Below are 23,870 nucleotides of genomic sequence, written 5' to 3' on the forward strand. Positions count from 1 at the left end.
TGTTTTGTGTAGGTTGATGGAAACTTCCTAGAATTTCCAACTTGAATCAAAAATATTCTTGCTACGTACTCCATAAACCTTGATACCGACCATTTATCCCAATACTAGTATCTGGAATCTTGGCTCTTGCCCACTACCTCCCCCTTTATCTAAAAAAATCTAAGATGTTCTCCTCTATCCAATCAATGAGCCTCTCTTATTAACAAAAACATTAAGACTTCCTGAAAAAGAGTCTCTTTTCCACTGGAGACCCTGGAAGAGAAATGATCATTAAGAATTCCATGATAAGAGTCACAGAGGCAGAGAAACATGATTATTAAACACGGGGATCAGACAGGCTATAGAGTTCTAGATCTGCCTCTATTCAGCTGAGTAATTACCATGGGCAAGTTACCTAGTCTATCTGTGCCTCGATTTCCCAAATGTAAAATGGAGAGGATGATAGTACCTATCCCGTTGTTTTGATACTTTAGTATGTGCGTAGCACACAGTATTTAATAAATGACTTCTAAATAAAATAGGAATGAGCTTTGAGATCCCACATCCCTATACATCCACTGCTAATTACATTCCCATTTCACTTAAAAAATAACTATAAAATTTCTCTATTCTCTGAGAACTCCAAAAATAGCAGAAATGTAGTTTTCAGAAACTGATGAGCTTAGAAAAGCACAAGCTGAGAAAGAATACCAGCAGATTTACTTTCAAATTGACTTTCCTATTTTTCCTATTAATCAGCAATTTGCTGCAATCTATATAGAAACAATTTTTTATCTTTTGGCACCTGTGATAATAGACTATAATACCAAACTTTTCTTTCAAAAAGATTAAAACAGGTACCTGGGTGGCTCAGGCAGTTAAGCATCTGACTTTGGCCTGGATCATGGTCTCAGGGTCCTGGGATGGAGCCCAGAGGTAGGCTCCAAGCTCAGCAAGAGCCTGGGCTCTGGCCCTTCCTCTGCCCTTCCCTCTGCTCTTGCATCTGCTCGCTCTCTCTCTCAAATAAAATCTTTTTTAAAAAATTAAAAATAAATTAAAGGGGCACCTAGGTGACTCCATAGTTGAGCATCTACCTTGGGCTCAGGTCGTGAGCCTGGGGTCCTGGGACTGAGTCTTGCATCAGGCTCCCTGCAAGAAGCCTGCTTCTCCCTTTGCCTGTATCTCTGCCTCTGTCTCTGTGTCTCTCATGAATAAATAAATAAATTCTTTAAAAAAAAAAAAAACTAAAAATAAAATTTTAAAATAAATTTTTTAAAAATTTCATAAGAAAAAAATACACTAATTTCTTTATACTAAAAATCAATTTACGGGCTCCTGGGTGGCTCAGTCAGTTGAGCATCTGCCTTTGGCTCGGGTCATGGTCTTGGGGTACTGGGATAGAGCCTTGTATTGGGCTCTCTGCTCAGTGGGGAGAGTCTGCTTCTCCCTCTCCCTTTGTGTTCTCCCTCTCTCTCTCTCTCAAATAAATGAATCTTCTAAAAAAATAAAAATCAATTCACACATAAGTTGAGGTCTCACATACATCAAAAATACAAGTTAGATTCAAGAGTCTGTATTTCAGGATCAGTGGCTCAGTGGTTTAGTGCCTGTCTTCTGCCCAGGGCGTGATCCTGGAGACCCGGGATCGAGTCCTACGTCAGGATCCCTGCATGGAGCCTGCTTCTCCCTCTGCCTGTGTCTCTGCCTCTCTCTGTGTCTCTCATGAATAAATAAAATCTTTTTTAAAAAGTCTTTATTTCTATATGGAAGTCATATATAGTTGCAGTTTCTTTGACTATTCAGAGAATATTTTTACATAGATGATAAACTTTATTTGGCTAATTTAAATAATAAAAAATCTAGTGGCAGAAGACTCCATTCATAATTCGATTTCGGAATAAGGGGAAGTTTTACGTTATTTTTAATGGATATATTTTCATCAGCTAGGAAACAAATTCACCCAAATAGTGTGGCAAGAAGGATTCTGGATCTAATGATAAGCTCTATTTTTCCAGTATTTTTTCATTTTTCTGGGTATTTTATATAAATAATACATTCATATAGTGCTTTACAGCTGGAAAAGGCTTATCATATCTTATCTCAGAAGCATTGTGTATATGATCACAGTGGTCCCTATCCATGCATGTGAGGTTACAGAACTCACATTGGTGACAGACTTCTAATTTGAAAACCCAAACAGTATTTACTCCTTTTAAACTGAAGGTCCCCCCCAAAAGAAAATAAATAAGTAAATAAACAAACAAACTGAAGGTCCCTTGCGGGCAAAGACCTGTCTTGTATATCTTGTACATATTACTGCATTCCTCGCAGTGCATTTTAAATCACTGCATCTTAAATATGTTGCCTTCAGGAATTAACTATGCAAGAAATATGCTTTCCCTGAGTCAAGCTAGTAGTAGAACTCTCCTTTCTGACCTCCAAGGATAAATTTCAAGTCACATATACAAAGTTAAAGCCTATTTTATTATCCAGTTAGTTTAAAACTCACTTTAAATAAGCACTAAAGTTAAAACTGAAACTTTTTAGAGTAAACATGAAAACATATAGAAAGTATTTATTTAATATATGTAGAAATTCTAAGCTATTTATATTACCATCTTTAAGAAAAAAGAAATCACATTGTTATTTAACCCCTACATACCTCAGAACATATCTCAAAATAAACATTTTCTTACAAAATGATCATTATTACATCCAATAAAATTATCAATACTTCTCTGGTATTGGCTAATATCCCATCCATACTCAAATATCCTCTATTGTGTTAAAAATGTCTTTTTTACTTTTGTTTTTTAAGTCAAGATTAGGGGTGCCTGGGTGGCTTAGCCAGTTAAGCATCTGCCTTCCCACTCAGCTCATGGTCTTGGGATCCTGGACTTAAGCCCTGCGTTGGCCTCCCTGCTCAGCAGAGAGCCTGCTTCTCCCTCTCCCTCTGCCCCTTCCCCTGCTCATGCGTGCTCTCTCTCTCTTTCTCTCTCTGTCAAATAAATAAATGAAATCTAAAAAACAAAAACAAAATATAAATAAGATACTTATTATATTTGCTTATTATGTCTCTTAAGCCTTTAAAATTTTTTATTAAGGAATTTTTTTAAACATACACAAAAAAGGAAAAAATTGAAAATAAACCTCATGTATATACCACCTACATCCAAAAATCTTTAACATTTTGCCAATCTTGTGTTATCTATTCCCTTACACACACACACACACACACACACACACTCCTGTTTTAAAATCGAAAGAAAATATACATAATATAAAATTTACCATTGTAACCATTTTTAGGTATACAACTCAGTGGTATTAAGTTCATTCACAATGTTGTGCAACCATCACTACTATCCATTTCCAGACCTTTTTCTTCTTCCCAAACAGAAACTGTATCTGATTAACAGTAGGTCTCCATTCCCCTCTCCTCTCAGCCTCTAGTAACCTCTGTTTTATTTTCTGTTTCTATGAATTTGCCTATTCTCAATGCCTCTTATAAGTGGAATTATACAATATTTGTCCTTTTATGTCTGGCCTATTTCACTTGGCATAATTTCTTTAAGGTTCATCCATGTTGGGATCCCTGGGTGGCGCAGCGGTTTGGCGCCTGCCTTTGGCCCAGGGCGCGATCTTGGAGATCCGGGATCGAATCCCATGTCGAGCTCTCAGTGCATGGAGCCTGCTTCTCCCTCTGCCTATGTCTCTGCCTCTCTCTCTCTCTCTCTCTCTCTCTCTCTGTGACTATCATAAATAAATAAAAATTAAAAAAAAAAAAGGTTCATCCATGTTGTCACACAAGACATGACTTCATTTTCAAGGCTAGCATACCCACACTTTTCAGTCAGATTCAAGTTTAATTGTTTTAACAATTTATTCATTCATTCTATAAAGGCAGCCTGCTATGTGCCAGTGACCAAGGTACAGTCCCAGCCCTTAAGGAGCATAGTGTATAATAGGGCAGCACATAATCAAACAAGCAATCATAAGACAGACTGTTAAAAGCTACAAGATGGTAAGCACAGGATGTTATGAAGGGGCCCTCTTTTTTTTTTTAAAGATTCTATTTATTCATGAGAGGTACGGCGGGGGGGAAGGGGGCGTTGGGCAGAGACACAGGCAGAGGGAGAAGCAGGCTCCCCACAGGGACCCCGACGTGGGACTCAATCCTGGAACTCTGGGATCACACCCTGAGCCGAAGGCAGATGCTCAACCACTGAGCCACCCAGGCGACCCAGAGGGGCCCCTCTTAATGCTTTTTTGAGAACAATTTTTAGGGAAAGGGATAGTAAGCTAAGACTTGACAAGGTGGTCATTCATGAAGGAGAAGAGTAGAGAATAGGCTTCAGAATAGAGGGAAAAAAACAAAACAAAACAAAAAAACAGTGCACTTTCTGAGAACTGCAAGATCATTTGGATCAGGAGCATAGGGAAGGACATGAGGGGACACAACAGTTGAAGATGGAGAAATGAAAATAGACATCAGGAATATCTTTATAAGCTGTTGTAGAGTTTAGACCTTCTCCTGAGGGCAATGGGGAGCCATTCAGAGGCTTTAAAGCAGGGAGTTACATGATCAGATTTGTGCTTCCAAAAGATTTCTTTGTTGTTACAGAGAATGGTTTAGACAGGGTCAAGAGTGGAGGCAGAGGCCAGCTAGGAAAATCCTATAGCAGCTCAGAACAAAGGTAATTGGAATGAGCATGTGACAGTGGAAAGAAGTAGATGTTATCCAGATACATTAGAGAAGAAAAATGAATCCCACGGTGATTGACTGGATGGGGGCGGGGGCACCGGGGGGTTATGAAGCGAGAGAGGAGGTAAAGATGACATCCAGGACTCTGGCTTAGGTGACGTGGGGACAAGGACAACAGGCCCCATGTTAAGAAACACAAGAGGAAGGTCAGGTCGCAGAAGGAAGATGCTGTGTTCTGTTTTGAATATGCTGACTTGAAGGTTCTTTAAGACCTCTAAGAGGTGATGTCCGTCCAGTATGTTTGCAGACCTAAAATTCAGGGCAGAGAGTTGCAGTAGAGGTATAAACGTGATGGGCAGCAACACATGGAGTTACGAGAGGCAAGAGGAGAGAACAGCCCCCATGTGGCTCTGGCGTGTCATAGCTCCTTACCTATATGGCTTCTGACTTCCAGGTGCAGAACCGAGCTCACTAACATATAGGGGATCTTGTAAAAGAGTAGCTTTCTAAAAGAGGGAGGGAAAGCAGGAATAAGTTAAAGTTTTTGTTTACTGAAAATCAATTTCTCCTGTTTTTAGTGAATACCATGTATCCATTCTTTAATCCCTTCTATATATGTGATTTGTTTATGTAAGTAATACCACAGGGCATTTCTTTTCCTTATATAGTTTTTAAAAAGTGTTAAACATGACATTTGCTCATTATAAAATAAAATCATCTATCAAAATCAAACAGTTGGGATCCCTGGGGTGGCGCAGCAGTTTGGCGCCTGCCTTTGGCCCAGGGCGCGATCCTCGAGACCCGGGATCAAATCCCACATCGGGCTCCTGGAGCATGGAGCCTGCTTCTCCCTCTGCCTATGTCTCTGCCTCTCTCTCTCTCTGTATGACTATCATAAGTAAATAAAATTAAAAAAAAAAAAAAAAAAAATCAAACAGTACAAAAATGCCTAAACTAAAAGATAAAAATTCTCTGTCTCTCCCTTCCCCTTCATCCCACTAGTCAAAGTACCTCACTATACACCCGAAACTAATATGATACTGTATATTACTTATACTGGAATTAAAAATAACAATAACAACAAAGTACCTTACTATATTATTATCAGCTCAGTTTATATCCTTTTAGGCATATAAAACCATATTAATTATAACATACATCTATAATATATATACATATTAGGTGACATGTTTTATAATATATATTTAATACTAACTAAATTACATCACATATATTAATCTGGAATTTTTTTCCTCACTTAATATATGATTGACGGGCAGTTTCCATGTCTCTGCATCTAGGTTTACTTTTATCTTTTTAATGATTACCTAGTATTCCGTAATAGAGATTATACAAAAGTTTTGTTAACTATTCTCCTATTAATAAGGTTATTTTTTCCTTAGATCTTTAGTGTTTCCATTTTTCATTCATTCTAGGTCCCCAAAATAATGAGTTGATAGTGTTCAGCAAGTTCCCTAAATAATCTTTTCTTTTATGTTGTGGCCCAAGAGGTCAGAAAGAATTTCTGAAATGTTGCTGATTTACAACTCCAAACAAACTTAGCTCTGTCTTATTCCTTAATATCAGAGCAGGATGGTGGGTGGGTGGGCAGGGGAAAAGTATGTGCTTTTTCTCACTATTTTTGTTTTTTACAATCTGTTTTTTTAAGTAGGCTCATTGCTGGAGCTCATCATGGGGCTTGAACTCACAACCCTGAGATCAAGACCTGAGCTGATATCAAGAGTTGTAAGGTTAACCGGCTGAACCACACAGGCACCCCTATTTTTGCTTTTTAAAGTAAGCTCTGTACTCAGCATGGGGCTTGAATTCATGACCCCGAGATCAAGAGTTGCCTGCTCTACCAACTGAGCCAGCCAGACGTCCTTGTTCTGACTGCTTTTGTCATTGCTTTTAGTTTTAAAAAAGCTGTCTTTTTCCCCCCTCTCTAAATGTTTATATTTACTGGGGTCCTGGGTGGCTCAGTCAGTTAAGCATCCAACTCTCGCTCTCAGCTCAAGTCTTTTTTTTTTTTTTTTAGGACTTTTATTTATTTATTCATGAGAGACACACAGAGACAGGCAGAGACATAAGCAGAGAGAGAAGCAGGCTCCTCATGTGGAGCCCAATGCGGGACTCAAACCCAGGACCCCAGCATCATGACCTGAGCCAAAGGCAGATGCTCAACCAATGAGACACCCAGGTGCCCCCTCAGCCTCATGTGAACCTACTTAAAAAAAATGTTTATGTTTACTTTAAATCTAGAATTTTAATTTGGGGGTACTCCTTGGTTATTTAGCTTTTTAGTACCTATCTTCACAATATGTGAAGGGCAAAAAGTTGCCACATATTAGTTTTGTAGAATTTGAGATACTAAAGAATTCAGATTTAATTACTGTTGATAAAAGTTAGAGATAAAATGAGTTCTGAAGGAGACTTGGCTCTTTGGAAACCCTTAAAATCAAAATGAGTGCTAATCTCTCACTGGTTGGTTTAGGTTTACCTGAAAATGTAGAGAGAGTTAAGATGTCCATTCCTTTTTCCCAGTAACATTTCCTTACTTCAGTGTGAATGATCATTCTGGATCTCAAAGTACAAGAGATCAGTCAGCCAAGATAAATCTGACCTACCTTCAAGAGATGATTTTTTTTTTTAATTTCCTAAAACTTACGAAGGCATCAGCAAGAATGGCCAAAGTGATCAACATGATGATAGAATTAGTATCACAAAAAAGTCACAAATTCTAAAACGTTTTTATTGAATTAATGTCTTATTTTTATGAGAATTTCAAATGCAAACCTGATTCATCATTTATGTATAAAATATCTGCTTATCCATTTTCCATCATTCAAGGGATAGAACATTATTATTTTTTAAGGTGGGGGGGGGAGAGGAAAAGAGAGAGAATCTTAAGCAGGCTTCATGCCTAGCCCAGAGCCCAACAGGGGGGCTCAGTCTCACAACCTGAGATCAGGACCTGAACCAAAATCAAGAGTTGGATGCTCAATGAACTGAGCCACCAAGGCACCCCAGAATGTTAATTTTTTTAAAGATTTTATTTATTTACTTGTTTGTGAGATAGAAGGACAGGGAGGGGCAGTTAGAGAGGGACAAGAGTCTCCTCGCTAAGCTCCATCCCAGGACCCTGGGATCATGACCTGAGCCAAAGGCAGATGCTCAACCAACTGAGCCACCCAGGTGCCCCCCAGAACATCATTTTTTAATGATAGTATCTACCCATTCAAAGATAACTCCCATCCACCCAGGTTTATTTCAGTGGGAAAAAATCAGACTATCTAGATTCAAACCTCCGCTCCATTCTAGTTGTGCAATCTTGCATATATCTAATTTCTTGGTGCCTTAATTTCCTCATCTATGAAATGAAAGTAAAAAAAAAAAAAAAAAAAAGAAATGAAAGTAACAGTCCTACCTCCTGGAGTTGTTGTGCAGATTAAGTGAGTTAATATATGGAAACCATCAAAGCAGATCCTAACTGTTAATACATGTCAGTTATTGTTATTGCTTTTATTATCAGAAGGGCTATGAGTTTGCCTATCTGACTTGCCCCAACCATGCCTCTCCTGCAGAATTAAAGAGTATCACTACACTTATATGATGAGCACTGGGTATTGTATGTAAGTAACAAATCACTGAATTCTACTATTCCAGAAACCCAACATTGCACTGTATATTAACAACCTAAAATTTAAATTTAAAAAAATAATAATTTTTTAAAATAAATGAAAATAAACATGTTGCAATTCATCTTTTTCATTCACTATCATTATACCAATAACCCTTAACCACCATATTAAAAAAGAATAAAAAATAAAAGTAGTACTAAAACCAGGAGTTAGTCAAGTCAGGGAAACATATAAAGTCATTTTGAAATATTTAAATAGATTAAGTTTTTTATTTTTCTATTAGAACATATGTGGCCTCCTTTTTTTTATTTATTTATTTATTTATTTTTTTTTTTTTTTGTGGCCTCCTTTTAATGGACCAGGGTTTCCCCTCTGATTTGTTTACATTCTTAGTTTGGAAAAAGCAGTTTAAAAATTTAGGAGCACCTAGCTGGCTCAGTTGGTAGAGCATGTGACTCTTGATCTTGGGGTTGCAAATTCAAGCCCCACATTGGGTGTAGAGATTACTTAAAATCTTAAAAAAAAATAAAAATAAAAATTTAAGGAGGAATTTTGAACATTTGACATTTAAACATTAACCATTTTGAACTGTGCCATGAGAAAAAAAACAGAGTTGTCTTGAAATCTGTCAATTTTTAGACATATATGAAACCTCCTGCTTCCTTAGCTTCTTCTGAGTAAAAGAGCCTTTCATATTTCTTAACATTATTATGTTGGAAGATTAGTGATAAAAATTATACATCATTGAAGATAATTGAAAAGGATCATGTTATTCAGGTAATAAGTTACTTATTTTTAAACTCATCCTAGTATAATAAAAAGATCCCTAAATGAGAGTTCTGACTCTGCCCTTAAACCCACTGTATAATCTTGAGTAAATCACCTAATATATTCAGTTTCTTCATTTATAGAATAAGGTACTTAGACTAGGTAATCTCTATAAAATTATCTGCTCCTATAGCAATGACTCCCATTAACCTACTTTCAATAGTGCAGCTAAGCAATAGAGACATATTGACAATGTTGAACTTTATCTGAGCTCCTTGCTCTCTGAAAGCAGGAATGGCTGAGAAATCACGCCAGCCAACTGAAAAAGATCACTCTGCTCACAAATATTCCAAGATAAGATCTCCATTCTTTTCCAGAATTCCCAGGAGGCTTCCTTATTTACCCATCTCTAGAAAACCCCTGGTCCATCTCCTTTTCTTTAAGACACTCCTTAATAATGAGCATTTTCCTTCTTGGAATAGCCTGAATAAAATCAAATCCTTACTTGTCTTTCATATTATTACATTTCAAGGCTAAATTTCCAAAATGGAAATTTTGGAAAGCAGAAAAGGCGTGTTTGCTTTAAAAAAGAATACTCCAGCCAGGGGCATTGGGAGAGCGCAGCTGGCTAAGCAGCCAACTCTTGGTTTGGGCTCAGGTCAATCCTCTGGCTCCTGGTTCCTGGCCAGCTTCAGGATTCTCTTTCTCCCTCTGCCCTTCCTTCCCTCCCCAACACCCCCCCCCCCCAAATGCTCTCACTCTCTTTCTCTAAAATAAATAAATAAATCTTAAAAAATAAAATCACTGCAGCCGAAGTTAATTTATGAGTGCACTTACTATAATATAATTGTTCCATGAACTTTTTAAGTGCAGAAATATTGATGAGGTTGTGGAAATAACATACAAATGAAGTTCTGAAGCCTTCTGCTCTAGGTTCGGCTTGTTCTGTAAAGGGAAGGCCAGCGAGGAATTTCCTAAGTAAAACTCATTTCCGTTCTCATTGCACTTGAAAGGGATTTCACTTAGAGAACCTCTGTGATCTGGAAGTCCCTTGGGTTCTTTTGTGTTGGTTGTGCAAGATGGCAAGCTGACAGCCCTTCCAGGGGCTGCTGTGGATGGACAGCTCCTCCTGGAGGGGGTAGGTAAGGGTCGGAAGGCACTTGGGCCATGAAGAGACAGCTTCCCGAGGTCTGAAGGGGGACAGAAGGTTGAGTCCTTGGATGGTGTGCTGCTCGCCTGGTGGCACCTGTCAGGTAGAATTTAGCATTAAACATAATATTCAGACTTTAAAGTAAGGAACAAAGAGAATCCAGTGACCCAACTGCAGCAGTTTAAGACTCTGAAAGCAAATACATGTCTTCACATAAAAGGAATGCTTAGTAAGAGAAGGGAGTGATTTAATCTCACTTGCTTACCCACTGACCTAGTGGACATATGGTACAATTCTTCATTATACTTTCCTGCTTTCAGAAATAAAACTGTAGACAGCTCAGGTGGCCCAGCGGTTAAGCGCCTGCCTTCAGCCCAAGGCATGATCCTGGAGCCCCAGGATGGAGTCCCACATCGGGCTCCCTGCATGGAGCCTGGTTCTCCTTCTGCCTCTCTCTCTCTCTCTCTCTCTCTCTCTCTCATGAATAAATAAATAAAATCTTTAAAAAAGAAAGAAAACTGTACCCAATGTCATCTAAAGCACTTTCTGTATCCGAAGTATTGTGCGTGTCCTCCACAGAACCCCAGTATTTCTAATGAAAGAACTTTTCATTCTGCATTTGAAACCTGACTCTTCTTTCACTGTGCATTTTTCAAATGGACTCTGTAAAGAAAAGACTATTCAAATGGAGATATGAAGTGAGGTTTTTTTTAATGGTGTTTTCTTTGATTCATGTCTTGCTAACACTTCTCTCATTTTTCTAGTGTCATTCCAATAGCATCAGCACACTTTTCAGAGTCAGTCCTGTGTTCTCCCCTCGCCTTCCCAGCTCTCCATCTCACCCTGACCATTTCTCTCTGCTGCAAGTGGTAGAGGCTAAGAAGTTACAGGGCCTGATGAGAGCCAAGTTCCAATCTTGGCTCTGCCACTCAGTGGTTATGTGACTTTGGTTGACCCAAGCTTCAATCTCCTAATTTTAAAATAGAAACCATTAAGGACCCTGAGCCTGGGGCACAGCAACTACTTTAAAAAATACTTCTCTTAAAAAAAAAAAAAAAGAAACCATTAAGGGGGGCAGCCTGAGTGGCTCAGTGGTTTAGCACTTGCCTTCAGACCAGGGCATGATCCTGGAGATCCGGGACCGAGTCCCACATCGGGCTCTTTGCATGGAGCCTGCTTCTCCCCCTGCCTGTGTCTCTACCTCTCTCTGTGTGTGTCTCTCATGAATAAATAAATAAAATCTTAAAAAAAAAAAAAAAGAAGGAAAGAAACCATTAAGGGGCACTTGGGCAGTGGGCACCTGGGTGGCTCAGTCAATTAAGCATCTGCCTTTGTCTCGGATGATGATCCCAGGATACTGGTATCAAGCCCTGAGTCCAGGCTCCCTGCCCAGTGGGGAAATCTGCTTCTCTCTCTCCCAGTTTGACCTCTCACTCCCTCTCTCTCAAATAAATAAGTAAAATCTTTTTAAAAATAGGAACCAATAATAGCACCAATCTCAAAAAGTTTCTGTGAGGATTAAATAAGAAAACACATGCAATGTGTATGTAGCACTGAAAACACTCAACAGGTGCTACCTTTTAATATTATCTTATATTGCCTTGGATTGCTGGTTTATTATTTTATAGGAAAATATGTTATCTCCCTTATGAGATTAGAATCTTCTTGAAAGCAGAAAGCCACTTTGTTTTTATTAGTCCTTACATTAATTTTAAACAAGTATAAAATTCACTCAGTATATCTACAGTAATGTGAACTGAGTTGAGTTCTGACCCTCAGCCCCCTCCCCTCAATGTTGCAGGTGCATGTGTGCACACACACACATCAAGTGGCTACCCCAGTTTGCTCATCCAGGTTCCATCCCCCTTAAACAGCCACCCCTTGCCAAACTCTCAGGCTTTAGGATATGCACACTGGCATTGTGGTCCCAAAATTTGATCTGGAAAGGAAAGCATAAGAGCACCCCTTCCTTCCTGCACCCTTCTTGCCCTGTGGGTTAACACATGGTGTGGCCAGATTTTAACACACACAACTTAACAAATTACTGTGTAACTCACAACCCCTGAATGCTGCTCAGTAATTATCTTACCCTATTTTTTTATAGGATTCTAGTACTATGTAATAGTATTATCAAGTGTCTAAGAATATAAGATGCTTGGGACGCCTGGGTGGCTCAGTGGTTGAACATCTGCCTTTGGCTCAGGGTGTAATCCTGGGATCCCAGGATCCTGGGATTGAGTGCCACATAAGGCTTCCTGTGGGGTGTCTGCGTCTCCCTCTGCCTATCTCTCATGAATAAATAAATAAAATCTTAAAAAAAATAATGTAAGATGCTCACACTAAGTTTTTTCAGGTAAATGAATATGTCCAGCTCAGACATGGATGATACATACTCCAGTCCTCTTTTTAAAGAGATGATTTTTCTTTATTCCTTCCAATCACATATTTTAAAACTTTTTTCTATGGAAATTGAAGAGTGTTAAATAACCAGTACGTAGATTGGGCTACATAATGTTATAAAATTATATTAAAATGTTCACTTTAGGCACAATCTGTGTTTCATATAAAAGCTCAGCAAAATGGTTTCAGGTAGTTACAGAAAATCTAACTTGAAGTGACTATTATTGATTCAATTATATGAAAAATCTATTATTTTGGAGAGATAAAAAGGATTTCTAAAAAAGATTGCCTTTTTGGCAGCATAAATGAAAATACCATGGAAATCATAGCTTCACCAGATCAGCAAGCAACTCATAAAATTAAACTGTATTCTTTATTTGAAATTCAGTAATACCCATCTTTACTAGTCTGATTAAAGAGTAGTTTGTTACTAAGCAAGAGTTCTAGAACCTCAAATTTGCACACATGTCAACTTCATATTTACAGAACTAAGTTGCTAAAAGTCAAGAGTTTTTCAAATGAGCTGTGTATCTCTAGGGAGAGCCCAGCCACATTGGAGGAAGAGATGAGGGAAGTAGGAAAGAGAACTCCAAAATCAAAAGTATGTACAAATCACTTTTTCTTTTTTTTCCCCCCTCTGCATCAAAGACAGATAAACTCCTTGAGGCTAAAAATGTTCAGGTCACAGTCAAAAAAGTAACAGGCAAAATGGAAGAAACAGCTTCACAAAAATCTGTTAGGTGCAAGTTCAACTAAGAATGAGAAGTACATGCATGCTAGCATATTGATACTCTAACAAGAAATGAAGAAAACTGATAAATTAGAAAAACTTAGTATTTAAGAAATTCTTAAAAAGGATAAGAAAGAAGTTAAATGAATATGAAATGGAGAGTTTAGTTTTCACAAAGAGCTTAGAAACCTATCACATTGAAATAGATGGTCAGGGGCACCTGGGTGGCTCAGGAGGTGAGTGTCTGCCTTGGGTTCAGGTCATGATCCCAGGGTCCTGGGACTGAGCCCTGCAGTAGGCTCCCTGCTTGGTGGGGAATCTGCTTCTCCCTCTCCTCCCCACTCATGCTCTCTCTCACTATCTCTGTCTCCCTCAAATAAATAAAATCTTAAAAAAAAAAAAAACAGATGGGGACTCCTGGGTGGCTCAGCAGTTGGGCATGCGACTCTTGATCTCATAGTTGTGAGTTCAAGCCCCATTTTGGGTGTGGAGCATACTTAAAAACGAAATAAAATGAAAAATAAAGAACACATTCCAATTCAGAAGATATAAAAAAATAACACATGGAACTTTTAGGAAGAAAAATACACTACAACAACCAAAAATTTAAAAATTCACTGAATGATCTCAGTAAACAGTATGGAAATGACAGAGGAAAAAGTCATTGAATTTGAAGATAGATGAACAGATGTTATCCGATCTGAACAACACAGAAAGTAAAGATTGAAGAAAAACATGAACAGAATTTCAAGGGACTGGTTGACAATATGAAAGGTCTAATATTCATGTCTTTAGAGTCCCAGAAAAAAAGGAGGCAAAGTGGAGTGCAAAAAAATATTTGAAAGACAAATGGCCAAAAACTATCCAAATTTGGCAAAAGAAAAACTTACAGATTCAAGAAACTCAGTGAATCCCCAAAAGATAAACTCAAAGAATTCCACACCAGATGCATCATAATCAACCTGCTGAAAATAATAAAGGAAACTAAGAGATACTAAGAACCAAATGACAGTACATGTCAAAATACATGTGTTCAGCTAAAGTATATTTTACAGAAAAACCTATGCTGTTTTTAACTCTGAATCCTGTTTAAGTGCTATGGAGAATTTTTTTTAAAAAATCAGGCAGTCAACTGCTATATGCATTCATGCATTCTGTTCAAGATTTTTACTTGCAAAAAAAAAAAAGATTTTTACTTGCATTCAGAGTGAGAGAGGTGGGGTGATGTGTACTTACTCCATCTTGACCAGAATCAAAACCTTAATTAATTTTATTACATCAAACTTAAAATTCTCTTCAGTAAAAGATACCACACAAAGCTAATGGATAGCTGACAAAATGGAAGGAGATATTTTTAAGATCTAAAACCAACAAGCAGATTCATAGATAGGATGAACAAAGCAGTTCAGTTACTGAGTATCGATCCCAGGGAAATTTTCAGACAGGTCCATGAAGGGAGAAAGGAGGAAGGAAAAGAAAGACGAAGAGAGTGATGCAGGAGAAGAATGAATATTGATTCTACCCCGATGCTCAATAAATGTATTTTTATATTTTTATAAGTGTATAATTGAGCAGGAAATGTTAATAATGATAAACTATGAGCAAATAATGTATACAAGAATATATGTATGTAATGTTTTCAGAGCCAGTTTTGAGAATGATGAAGACCTAGACTTATAAAAATAGTTTTAAAAAAAATAGTTTTTAGAGGCCTCGAATCCTTTCTCTTGAGTCTTTTTTCTGTATCTTTTTAAGATGTTATTTATTTATTTAAGAGAGAGAGAGCGCACAAGCAGGGGTGAGGAGAGAGGCAGAGGGTGAAGTAGACTCCCCACTGAGCAGAGAGCCTGACACAGGGCTTGATCCATGGACCCTGAGATCATGACCTGAGCCAAAGGCAGACGCTTCACCTACTGAGCTACCCAGGCACCCCTCTCTTGAGTTTCTAAATGTTCTTGATTCATGTACTTACACATATAGTATATTTACATAAATACAGGACTGGTCCTCTAATACAACTGTAACAACCCATTTTGCAAGAAATTCTTAGAAAATTAATATTAAGTGGCGCCTGGGTCACTCAGTGGTTGAGCATCTGTCTTGGGCTCAGGTCGTGGTCCCAGGGCCCTGGGATCGAGTCCTGCATCGGGCTCCCCGCAGGGAGCCTACTTCTCCCTCTGCCTATGTCTCTGCCTCTCTCTCTGTGTCTTCCATGAATAAATAAATAAAATCTTTAAAAAAAGAACATTAATAATAAAAAAGAAAATCTAGATGCTACCTCATGCCAAGTTATTGCACAATAGAATTTTTATTTTTTAAATACAGTAGTGTCATTAGTGTTAAAAAGAGGAAAGTCCTCTGTCCTAAGTCTTCATCGGGGATTCTGAGGATGCCAAATAAATTATTGCTCAGTGGCTGACTTACTGATAATCAGCAATAACAAAAGAGCTAAGTTTTAGTAGGGACTAAGTGCCACACAGAGTTTAAGCACTTTACATGTGCATGATTGAGCCCTCACATATCATCCCTCTGAGAAAGGTGCTATCATGAGCTTCATCCTACCCTTGGGGAGCGAAGCCTGGGAAGGTTAAAGAGCCCAAGGCAGAATCAGGATTCAGAATCAGCCAATGTGGCCACAGAGCCTGCATGCTTATGTGCTACATGGAGAGAAATAGCACAGCTCCCTTTTTCTCTTTTCTATCCAGAAGTGCTCCTCTTTCGAGAAAAATATAAGGTTCACATTCTTGGTTTCCCCTCCCTTCTACTTTGCTAATGGTGACAGCTAAGCACAGCACATTCTCATTTCATTAGGATTGTCAGCTCTACTTCCGTTTATTAAACTGCTCAGTCTCTACAAAAGCTCATCTTCCTACTTGCCATGCATTGTGGTTAGAAATTCTACTTTTAAATTTTCACTAGCCAGATATCGGTGGAGGCTACAAATAAATGTAAAGTCAGATCAGAATCCACCCTGGTGGGTACCGAGCCTGGCAGACCTGGACTGAGGGCAGAGCATTATCACTGTTTCTTTTCCTCATGGATTATTCAAGGTGAACTCAATTAAATTTATATAAATCTTCCTCTGTACCAACACTGTAAAAGTGTTCTATTGATCTCAGCCTTCTTCTCTGCTTCTTTACACTCTCAAGCAATAGGCAGCCTTTTTTTTCCCCCTGATGGCTTCGGAAACTCTTAAGTAGGTCACAATACTCTATTTCTACTTGAAATATCTACTTGGGTTTTCTCCTGTAAAATGCAGATGAGAACCTGGAACTATCCCCTAATGAAGAGCTACACGAAGGACAGAGAAACCTAAATACTGAATCTCATTATCAGAGATCACTAGTCGGTTTTCCGTCCCTTAGGTGTCAAAAGACCTGTTGTTTACTATTACCCTGAAAAGTAATCATACTTATGTAAGTCTGATGTCCCAAGATAACCGCATCCTTCTCATGACCTGCAGCTTCTCATAATTAGGCCTAAAACTTTACACCTCAGAGGTGTTTCAAAGCTCTGCACATGATAACATTCTTTAGTCCTCTAATTACTGTGTTCTGTCCTAGCCTGCCTTTTGTTTACACTTTTGACTCATGTGTTTAATTAAGGAGAGGATAGTGTTAGAAAACTATGGGATGGATAGTAGACCTGATTCCCTCCTCACCCCCTTTCTTTGGAAACCACTCCTTCCCTCCACACGTGGAATACACAGAAGCTACTGTGTTTTTAAAGACTCTGACTTTCTGGCTATGGTGGATATTTTTCATCAGTGAGTGATTTATTCAAACAAGGGCATCAGAGACCTTCCCAGGATTTTTAAACTCAATGCAAGAAAGTGTGAGAGTTAACCTTTGTCTGGGGGTGGGAGTTGAAATGTGAATTTAAGACAGATGGTAACCTTGTTTGTTGCCCCATGGTATTGGGGTGTCTGGGTGGCTCAGTCATTGAACGTCTACCTTCAGCTCAGGTCATGATCCTGGGGTCCTGGGATCGAGCCCCACGTTGGGCTCCCTGCTGGATGAGGGTCTGCTTCTCCCTTTCCTTCTACCCCTTCCCCCCATGCATGTGTGTGCTCTTTTTCTATCAAATAAATAAAATCTTTTTTAAAAAATAAAAAAAAGACATGGTATTCAGTGAGAAAAAATGAGCCTGATCCATCAACATCAGAGGATACAAAGTCCTATGCCCACTTAAATCCCCATTTCTAGCTCTGCCTCAATCTTAACTTCATTCTTACCATTCCTGCATTCTACTGTTGGGCTTCTATCTTTTGCTGATTTCACTCAGTGTTGAATATCTAAAACTGAATACAGAGCCCAGCAATTAAAGTGTGCCAGATTAAACAGGTAGGTAGGTAGATCCACATTTGTGTCTGTATTTATGTCTATTTCTGTATATATCTGTTGAATGAGTGTTGAATGACATGAGTGGGCCCGGTTATTCCAATACATTCCCCTTTTTAACCTACGTTGGACTTCTTTTACTTCTAACAAAGTTCTGACCTCCACAGGAACCTAAAACAACTACTGCAAGCATTATTTAAAACCTCTTTTATTTTTCTACATTGGAAGAAAACGATGAGAGTATCTGAGTGGTCTAGTGGACATTAATATGCCCAAATGTGAAATGAAGAATATTGAGTCTGAGAGCATGTGGATGGCTACTAGTGGTATTGCTTTTCCCTCACCACTTCTAGTTATGAAGGCCGTGTTAGCAATTTCACTTAGTGTCCTGTGACAGCAGAGACTCCTCCTCCCAGAACTAATAAGTCACAGCACTTAAGGGCAACAATGGAAGTGCATCAATCCTGTAAAAGCATGCTTTCTTATGGCATGGATTTAGGTCAAATCATGCTTCCCCAAGCCTATATAATACAAGCCAGGCTAGGTTATAAAGAACATGATTAATCATTCAACAACTATTAAGCAGCCTGTGCCAGGCACTAGGCCAAGCACTAGAAATATATCCATGTGCAAGAGTATCTCAGTCCCTGCCCTTGTGAGGCTTACATTCTAGTGGAAACACAGACAATAAGCTATAGATATATAATAGCTGTTTATGAAAGTACAATGACATAAACAGAGAACTCTGAGACAACCTAGGTGTGTCTTTTGGAGGGTCAGATACTTCAGACAGGTGATCAGGCAAGACCAGTCTGAGATGTGGACATTCAAGCTAAGACCTGAAGGATAAGAAAGATGAGCCATGTAAAAAGCAGTGTTAGGGAAGAAAGGAAGTGTAAAGGCCCTGAGGTGGAAAAAGCTTGAGGTGTTCTAGCCAGTGTGGTGAACAAGGGATGACATGACTTGAGATGAAGCTGGAGACATAAGCAGAGGTCAGGTCTTCCAGGGCCGTCTAGATGTGTAAAAAGTTTTATTTTCTGGGCAATGGGGTACTATTGAAATGTTTTAAGCAAAAAAATTTTTTAAATGCTTTGGAAAAGATCATTTCAAGGTGAGAAATGGATTCAGATAGGGGTGGAGAGGCAGTGTGTTGGCTTGTTTGGGCTGCTATCAAAGCAGTCTGGTCACAGACTGGGTGGCTTATTAAAAAAAAAAAAAAAAAAAAAAAAAAAAAACAGAAAATGTGGGGGGGAATCCCTGGGTGGCTCAGCGGTTTTGCACCTGCCTTTGGCCCAGGGCGTGATCCTGGAATCCGGGGATTGAGTCCCACGACGGACTCCCTGCATGGAGCCTGCTTCTCCCTCTGCCTATGTCTCTGCCTCTCCCCCCCCTCCCCCCCGTTGTCTCTCATGAATAAGTAAATAAAATCTTAAAAAAAACAACAACAACAACCAGAAAATGTATTGCTCACAGTTTTCAAGGCTAGAAAGTCCAAGATCAGGATGCTAGTATGGTCATCGTATGGTATGGACCCTCTTCCTGGCTCCTAGCCACTTCCTTTACATGGTGGATGGGCTAGTGAGCTCTTTGGAGTCTCTTTTCTAAGAGCACTAATCTCATTTGTGAGGTCTCCATCCCCAAGATTAAAGCACCTCCTGAAGGTTCACCTCTGAATTACCATCACTTTGGGGGGTTTGGATTTCAACATGGGAATTTGGGAGGGACACAAACATTCCCACCACAGCAGATACCAAGAGTAGAGATGGAGAGAGCAGTTAAGAGGTGTTGCAAACCCAGGTGAGAGGTGACAGTTGCTCACCACTAGAGGACTGACAGTGAAAGCAGAGAACAGTTGATGGATTATAGATATATTACGGTTGTAGAAGTCAGGAATCTCAATAATCCAGGAGTTGATTGACTGCTTAGCCCAGGATTTCCTGAACATGGGTAGCTAGCTCATCTAGGGAGCCACCAAAAACAGACTGCTGAGTCCTAGCCCTAAAGTTTAGGATTCGGGAGTCTGAGGTGGAGTCCAGAAGTCTGAACTTTCCATGAACTCTTGAGAGATTCTGACATGAGGCCAGGCTTGAAAAAAACCATGGATATGTTCTGTATTCCAGGTGAGCTCTATTCCCAAACCCTGCTTTGGGCTATCTCCTCACACAGCCCAGCCAGCACGCACCTTAAGAGGGTGTACTCATATCAAGGCAGTAACCACTCAATAGGAAGCAGCAATGAGTGTCCCAGATTCTGGCTTCCTGACAAGCAGGTTCAAGCCCCGTAACCAGTTTAACCTCCAACAGTGGGAGTGCTTGGGGATATGAGCCCTGCTATTGAACAGACTCTCTAACTAATCTTGTTTGGGATATTTCACTTTGTTGAGATTTTTTTTTTTCTAAAAGTGTGTGTTTTTATCTTCTTGTAGTCATGTGCATAGGTCTAGTTGGGTCCTTCTAAGATTCATGGGGTCTTCATTATTATAGTCTGGAACTGGAGTTTGGTAAGTCACATTGGCCTAAAACAGCAGACTCCCAGAGGCTAAGGGGAGAGCGGGCTTTGCTGGCCCTCATTCCCTAAGATCTTCAATAGCTTCCCACCCTCAGTAAGCCACCAAAAATAAATACATATACCACATAAAACAGTTTGTGCCAACCAAAGGAAAAAAGAGTTTCTTAACAACCCTCCCTCCCCCGCATTTGCTGCCCTCTTTTATAGAATCTCTTTTATGAAAATTCTGGAACTATCACTGGCTCTAGGAAGGATTTGAAACCAATCCAAATTCCCTTCCATATATACTAGTGTAAAGATTAAAATTCTACTGGTTGTTTTTTCTTTTCCTGTTTCAGGCCAGGATGGAGTGATAGGGACTAGATATACCCTCTCACCTGAAGAAAAAAAAAAAAAAAAAACTGGAAAAAGGTAAAAAGTAAAAAATAAAAACCGCTTTTAAGACACTGGATATCGGACAACATAAGACAGTCATCTCGGAGCGGTGGGAAACAAACAAGGTGAGACCTAATACCTGCCCCAGCTTACTGGCCTTGAAGAAGTTTCCAGACCATAGGTAGTGCAGAGGAAATAATAGATAATGATTATGGTGATGCTTTCCTGGGTGTATACACTGGACAAAATGTATCAAACTGTATACTGTGTTGTCAGTTTTACCTCAATAAAATGAAATTCTAATAGAGCTTCTTTCCTTGAGCTTCTGGCTTCCATGCTGATTAGGATGGAAATTCCACCAAACCAGGAACCATTTTAAAGTCGTTTTATTATTATTACCTTAACCCGCTGTGGGGTCAATAAAAACCCAAGCACAGAATTTCATAGGGAGAGGAGGAAAGGTGAGAGAGAGGATTGCAGAGAGAGGGGAGAAAGAGCATGGGATGGGGAAATACAAACAAACTTGTGTTGCCAAATGCAATTAGCGGAGATGGTTCCCGTGGAAATGTGTGCTGGTGGGCTTTTTTCATTGCCACAACAAATGAGGAGTGTTACAGGCATTTAGTGGAAAAGAGCCAGGGACTCTCCAGTCCCACAAGTGGTCCCTCCACGCCCCCCCTCCCCCCCCCCCAATGCTGGTAGCACCCTGTTGAGAAGCCCTGGTGGAGGGAATTCAGCAGGACTGGCTGTTGGTCCCTCCCCCACTCCCAGCACTACAAAGGGGTCTCAGAGTGCTTTCAGAGCTGCGGTTTGCAATGCAAAACAGCACACTTACTGCTCAATCCTGTCTTAGCCAGTTAACTTTTCCTGATGCTACAAGCTTCAAATATAATCAGAATTTCGAAAGCCTTGAGAACACTGACAGGACCACAGAGATTATTTTCTTAATTTAGTTTTTTTTTATTATTATTTTTAAAAGATTTTATTTGAGAGAGAGTGAGCAAGCATGGGGAGGGGAGAGGGAGAGAAGATAGTCTGCAGGGATGGGGGTTGGGGCTCCATCCCGGACCCTAAGATCGTGACCTGAGCCAAAGTCAGCTGCCTAATTGACTGAGCCACCCAGGCACCCCTTAATTTTTTTATTATCATCTATCTTAAGGTTTTATTTTTTAAGCAATCTCTACATCCAGTGTGGGGCTTGAACTCACAACCCAGAGATCAAGAGTTGCGTGCTCTTCCAGCTGAGCCAGCCAGGCTCCCCAGAGGTCATTTTTAAAAGTTTACTCCTAAAAAAAAAAAAATAATAATAAATAAAATAAAAAAAAAATAAAAGTTTACTCCTTAAACTTCAAAACCTTTAAGAGGGGCAGCCCTGGTGGCACAGCGGTTTAGCGCCGCCTGCAGCCCAGGGTGTGATCCTGGGGACCGGGGATCGAGTCCCATGTCGGGCTCTCTGCGTGGAGCCTGCTTCTCCCTCTGCCTGTGTCTCTGCCTCTCTTTCTCTCCCTGCATCTCTATGAATAAATAAATAAAATCTAAAAAAAAAAAAAAAAAGACCTTTAAGAGAATAATAGTTACTATAGCCACGTTTCCACCAATATTCTTGTCCAGAATAGTTGGTTGTAAAGTTAAAATTCTATAAAGTAAATAATGATGATGTGTTCTTAGTACTGTCTCCTATCTATCTATCTATCTATCTATCTATCTATCTATCTATCTTCCTAAGCCAAATTCATTTGTTTGTGTGTGAGAAAGGAAGTTACAATAATGAAATGCAGATTCAGAAGAGATTTTGTAGGTCATCTTGTTCAGTGAGAGAAGGTTAGAGTGAGAAAAAGTGCAGTGGGACCCCTCCCCCCAACAACCTAAGTTAATGCATTGTGTGGAACAGCACAGGTTTGTGGGTGCTCCCCAGTTAGTTCACTTTTCCTTTATAGCATTTTGCAGTGCTTTCCTAACTTGGATATTCCCTCCATGCCATGAGCTATCTTTCAGGTCTCCAACTCACATTCATTTTCCCCATGCCTGTATTCCCCCTGACTTGCAGCTCTTCGCATCCTGTGTTCCCCTCCTCCTTCTAATGTCTAGACAGTTAAGGTGTATAATAGAACCGTACCTCAGGTTATGCAGCTTAGAAAACTCCTATCTGGGGATCCCTGGGTGGCTCAGTGGTTTAGCGCCGCCTTCGGTTCAGGGCGTGATCCTGGAGACCCTGGGTCGAGTCCCACGTCGGGGCTCCCTGCATGGAGCCTGCTTCTCCCTCTGCCTGTGTCTCTGCCTCTCTGTGTGTGTGTGTGTGTCTCTCATGAATAAATAAATAAAATCTTAAAAAAAAAAAAGAAAAGAAAACTCCTATCTATCTATCTACAATTTTTGTTTCCTTTAAAGTAAGCTCTATCCCCAACGTGGGGCTTGAATTCAAAACCCCAAGATCAAGAGTCGCATGTTCTACTGACTGAGCCAGCCTGGCGTTCCAGGAAACTCCTTTTTATTTTATTTCATTTTTTAATGTCTTTACTTACTTATTTCAAAAGAGAAAGAGAAAGAATGAACAGGGGGAAGGACAGAGGGAGAAGCAGACTCCTGGGTGGGAGGGAGTCCAACATGGGACTCAATCCCAGGACCCTGAGATCATGACCTGAAGAGAGCTGCTTAACCAGCTGAGCCACCCAGGTACCCTCGGAAACTCCTTTTTAAATTTACACCCAGACTTCTCTCCTGCCTTCCAGACTGAATTTCTTTTTGAAGATTTTATTTATTTATTTATGAGAGAGGCAGAGAGAGAGGCAGGCTCCCTGCGGGGAGCCTGATGTGGGACTCAATCCCAGGACCCCAGGATCACACCCTGAGCCACAGGCAGATGCTCAACCACTGAGCCACTTGTGTGCCCCCCAAACTGAAATTTTAACTGCTAGAGAACCTCACAAGCTGAGGCCTAACTAGGACCTCAAGCTTACCCTGTCTAAACCAGTACTTGTGTTTGAATCCCTCTGGTCATCCTTATTTCCCTGAAAGGCATCACCTTGCAGTAACCCCAGCTTGAAAGCACAGTGGTTTCTCTCCCATCTCTCTCATGTTCAGTTGCCAGGCTTATAGATTTTGCCTCTGAAATATCTCTTCCATCCATCCCTTCTTCTTTACATTTGCCCAATTGAGATTCTCATTATTTCCCACCAATCTCTGGTTTCTCCATGCTTCAATCCATTTGAAGCACAGCTGATTATTTGTCAATAGTTTCCCCATAACCTATAAAATGATGTGTAAAGTCTTTACC

The 23,870-nt window shown here is 39.8% G+C and overlaps 1 protein-coding gene and 1 long non-coding RNA gene across 33 annotated transcripts in view; one reads left to right on the top strand and one right to left on the bottom strand.

Annotated features, from left to right (window-relative positions):
• The window catches only part of LOC140642469 (uncharacterized), a 120,046-nt gene that overhangs the window by 49,675 nt on the left and 46,501 nt on the right, over positions 1–23,870 (top strand). For all 5 annotated transcript variants that reach the window (XR_012038889.1, XR_012038886.1, XR_012038888.1 and 2 more), the window contains one exon: positions 20,560–20,721. This is a non-coding gene — a long non-coding RNA (uncharacterized lncRNA). The remainder of the gene's footprint in view (positions 1–20,559; positions 20,722–23,870) is intronic.
• The window catches only part of C11H12orf56 (chromosome 11 C12orf56 homolog), a 112,722-nt gene that overhangs the window by 46,528 nt on the left and 42,324 nt on the right, over positions 1–23,870 (bottom strand). For 25 of the 28 annotated variants that reach the window (XM_072843103.1, XM_072843107.1, XM_072843094.1 and 22 more), the window contains 3 exons: positions 21,805–21,882; positions 9,931–10,339; positions 5,117–5,190 (listed from right to left, as the gene is read on the bottom strand). In XM_072843103.1, the coding sequence (XP_072699204.1) occupies positions 5,117–5,190; positions 9,931–10,339; positions 21,805–21,882 (561 nt within the window). The remainder of the gene's footprint in view (positions 1–5,116; positions 5,191–9,930; positions 10,340–21,804; positions 21,883–23,870) is intronic. The other 3 variants (XM_072843085.1, XM_072843084.1, XM_072843083.1) reach the window with 1 other exon arrangement.

Source organism: Canis lupus, chromosome 11 (assembly GCF_048164855.1).
Source record: "Canis lupus baileyi chromosome 11, mCanLup2.hap1, whole genome shotgun sequence".
Classification (NCBI taxonomy): Eukaryota; Metazoa; Chordata; class Mammalia; order Carnivora; family Canidae; genus Canis; species Canis lupus.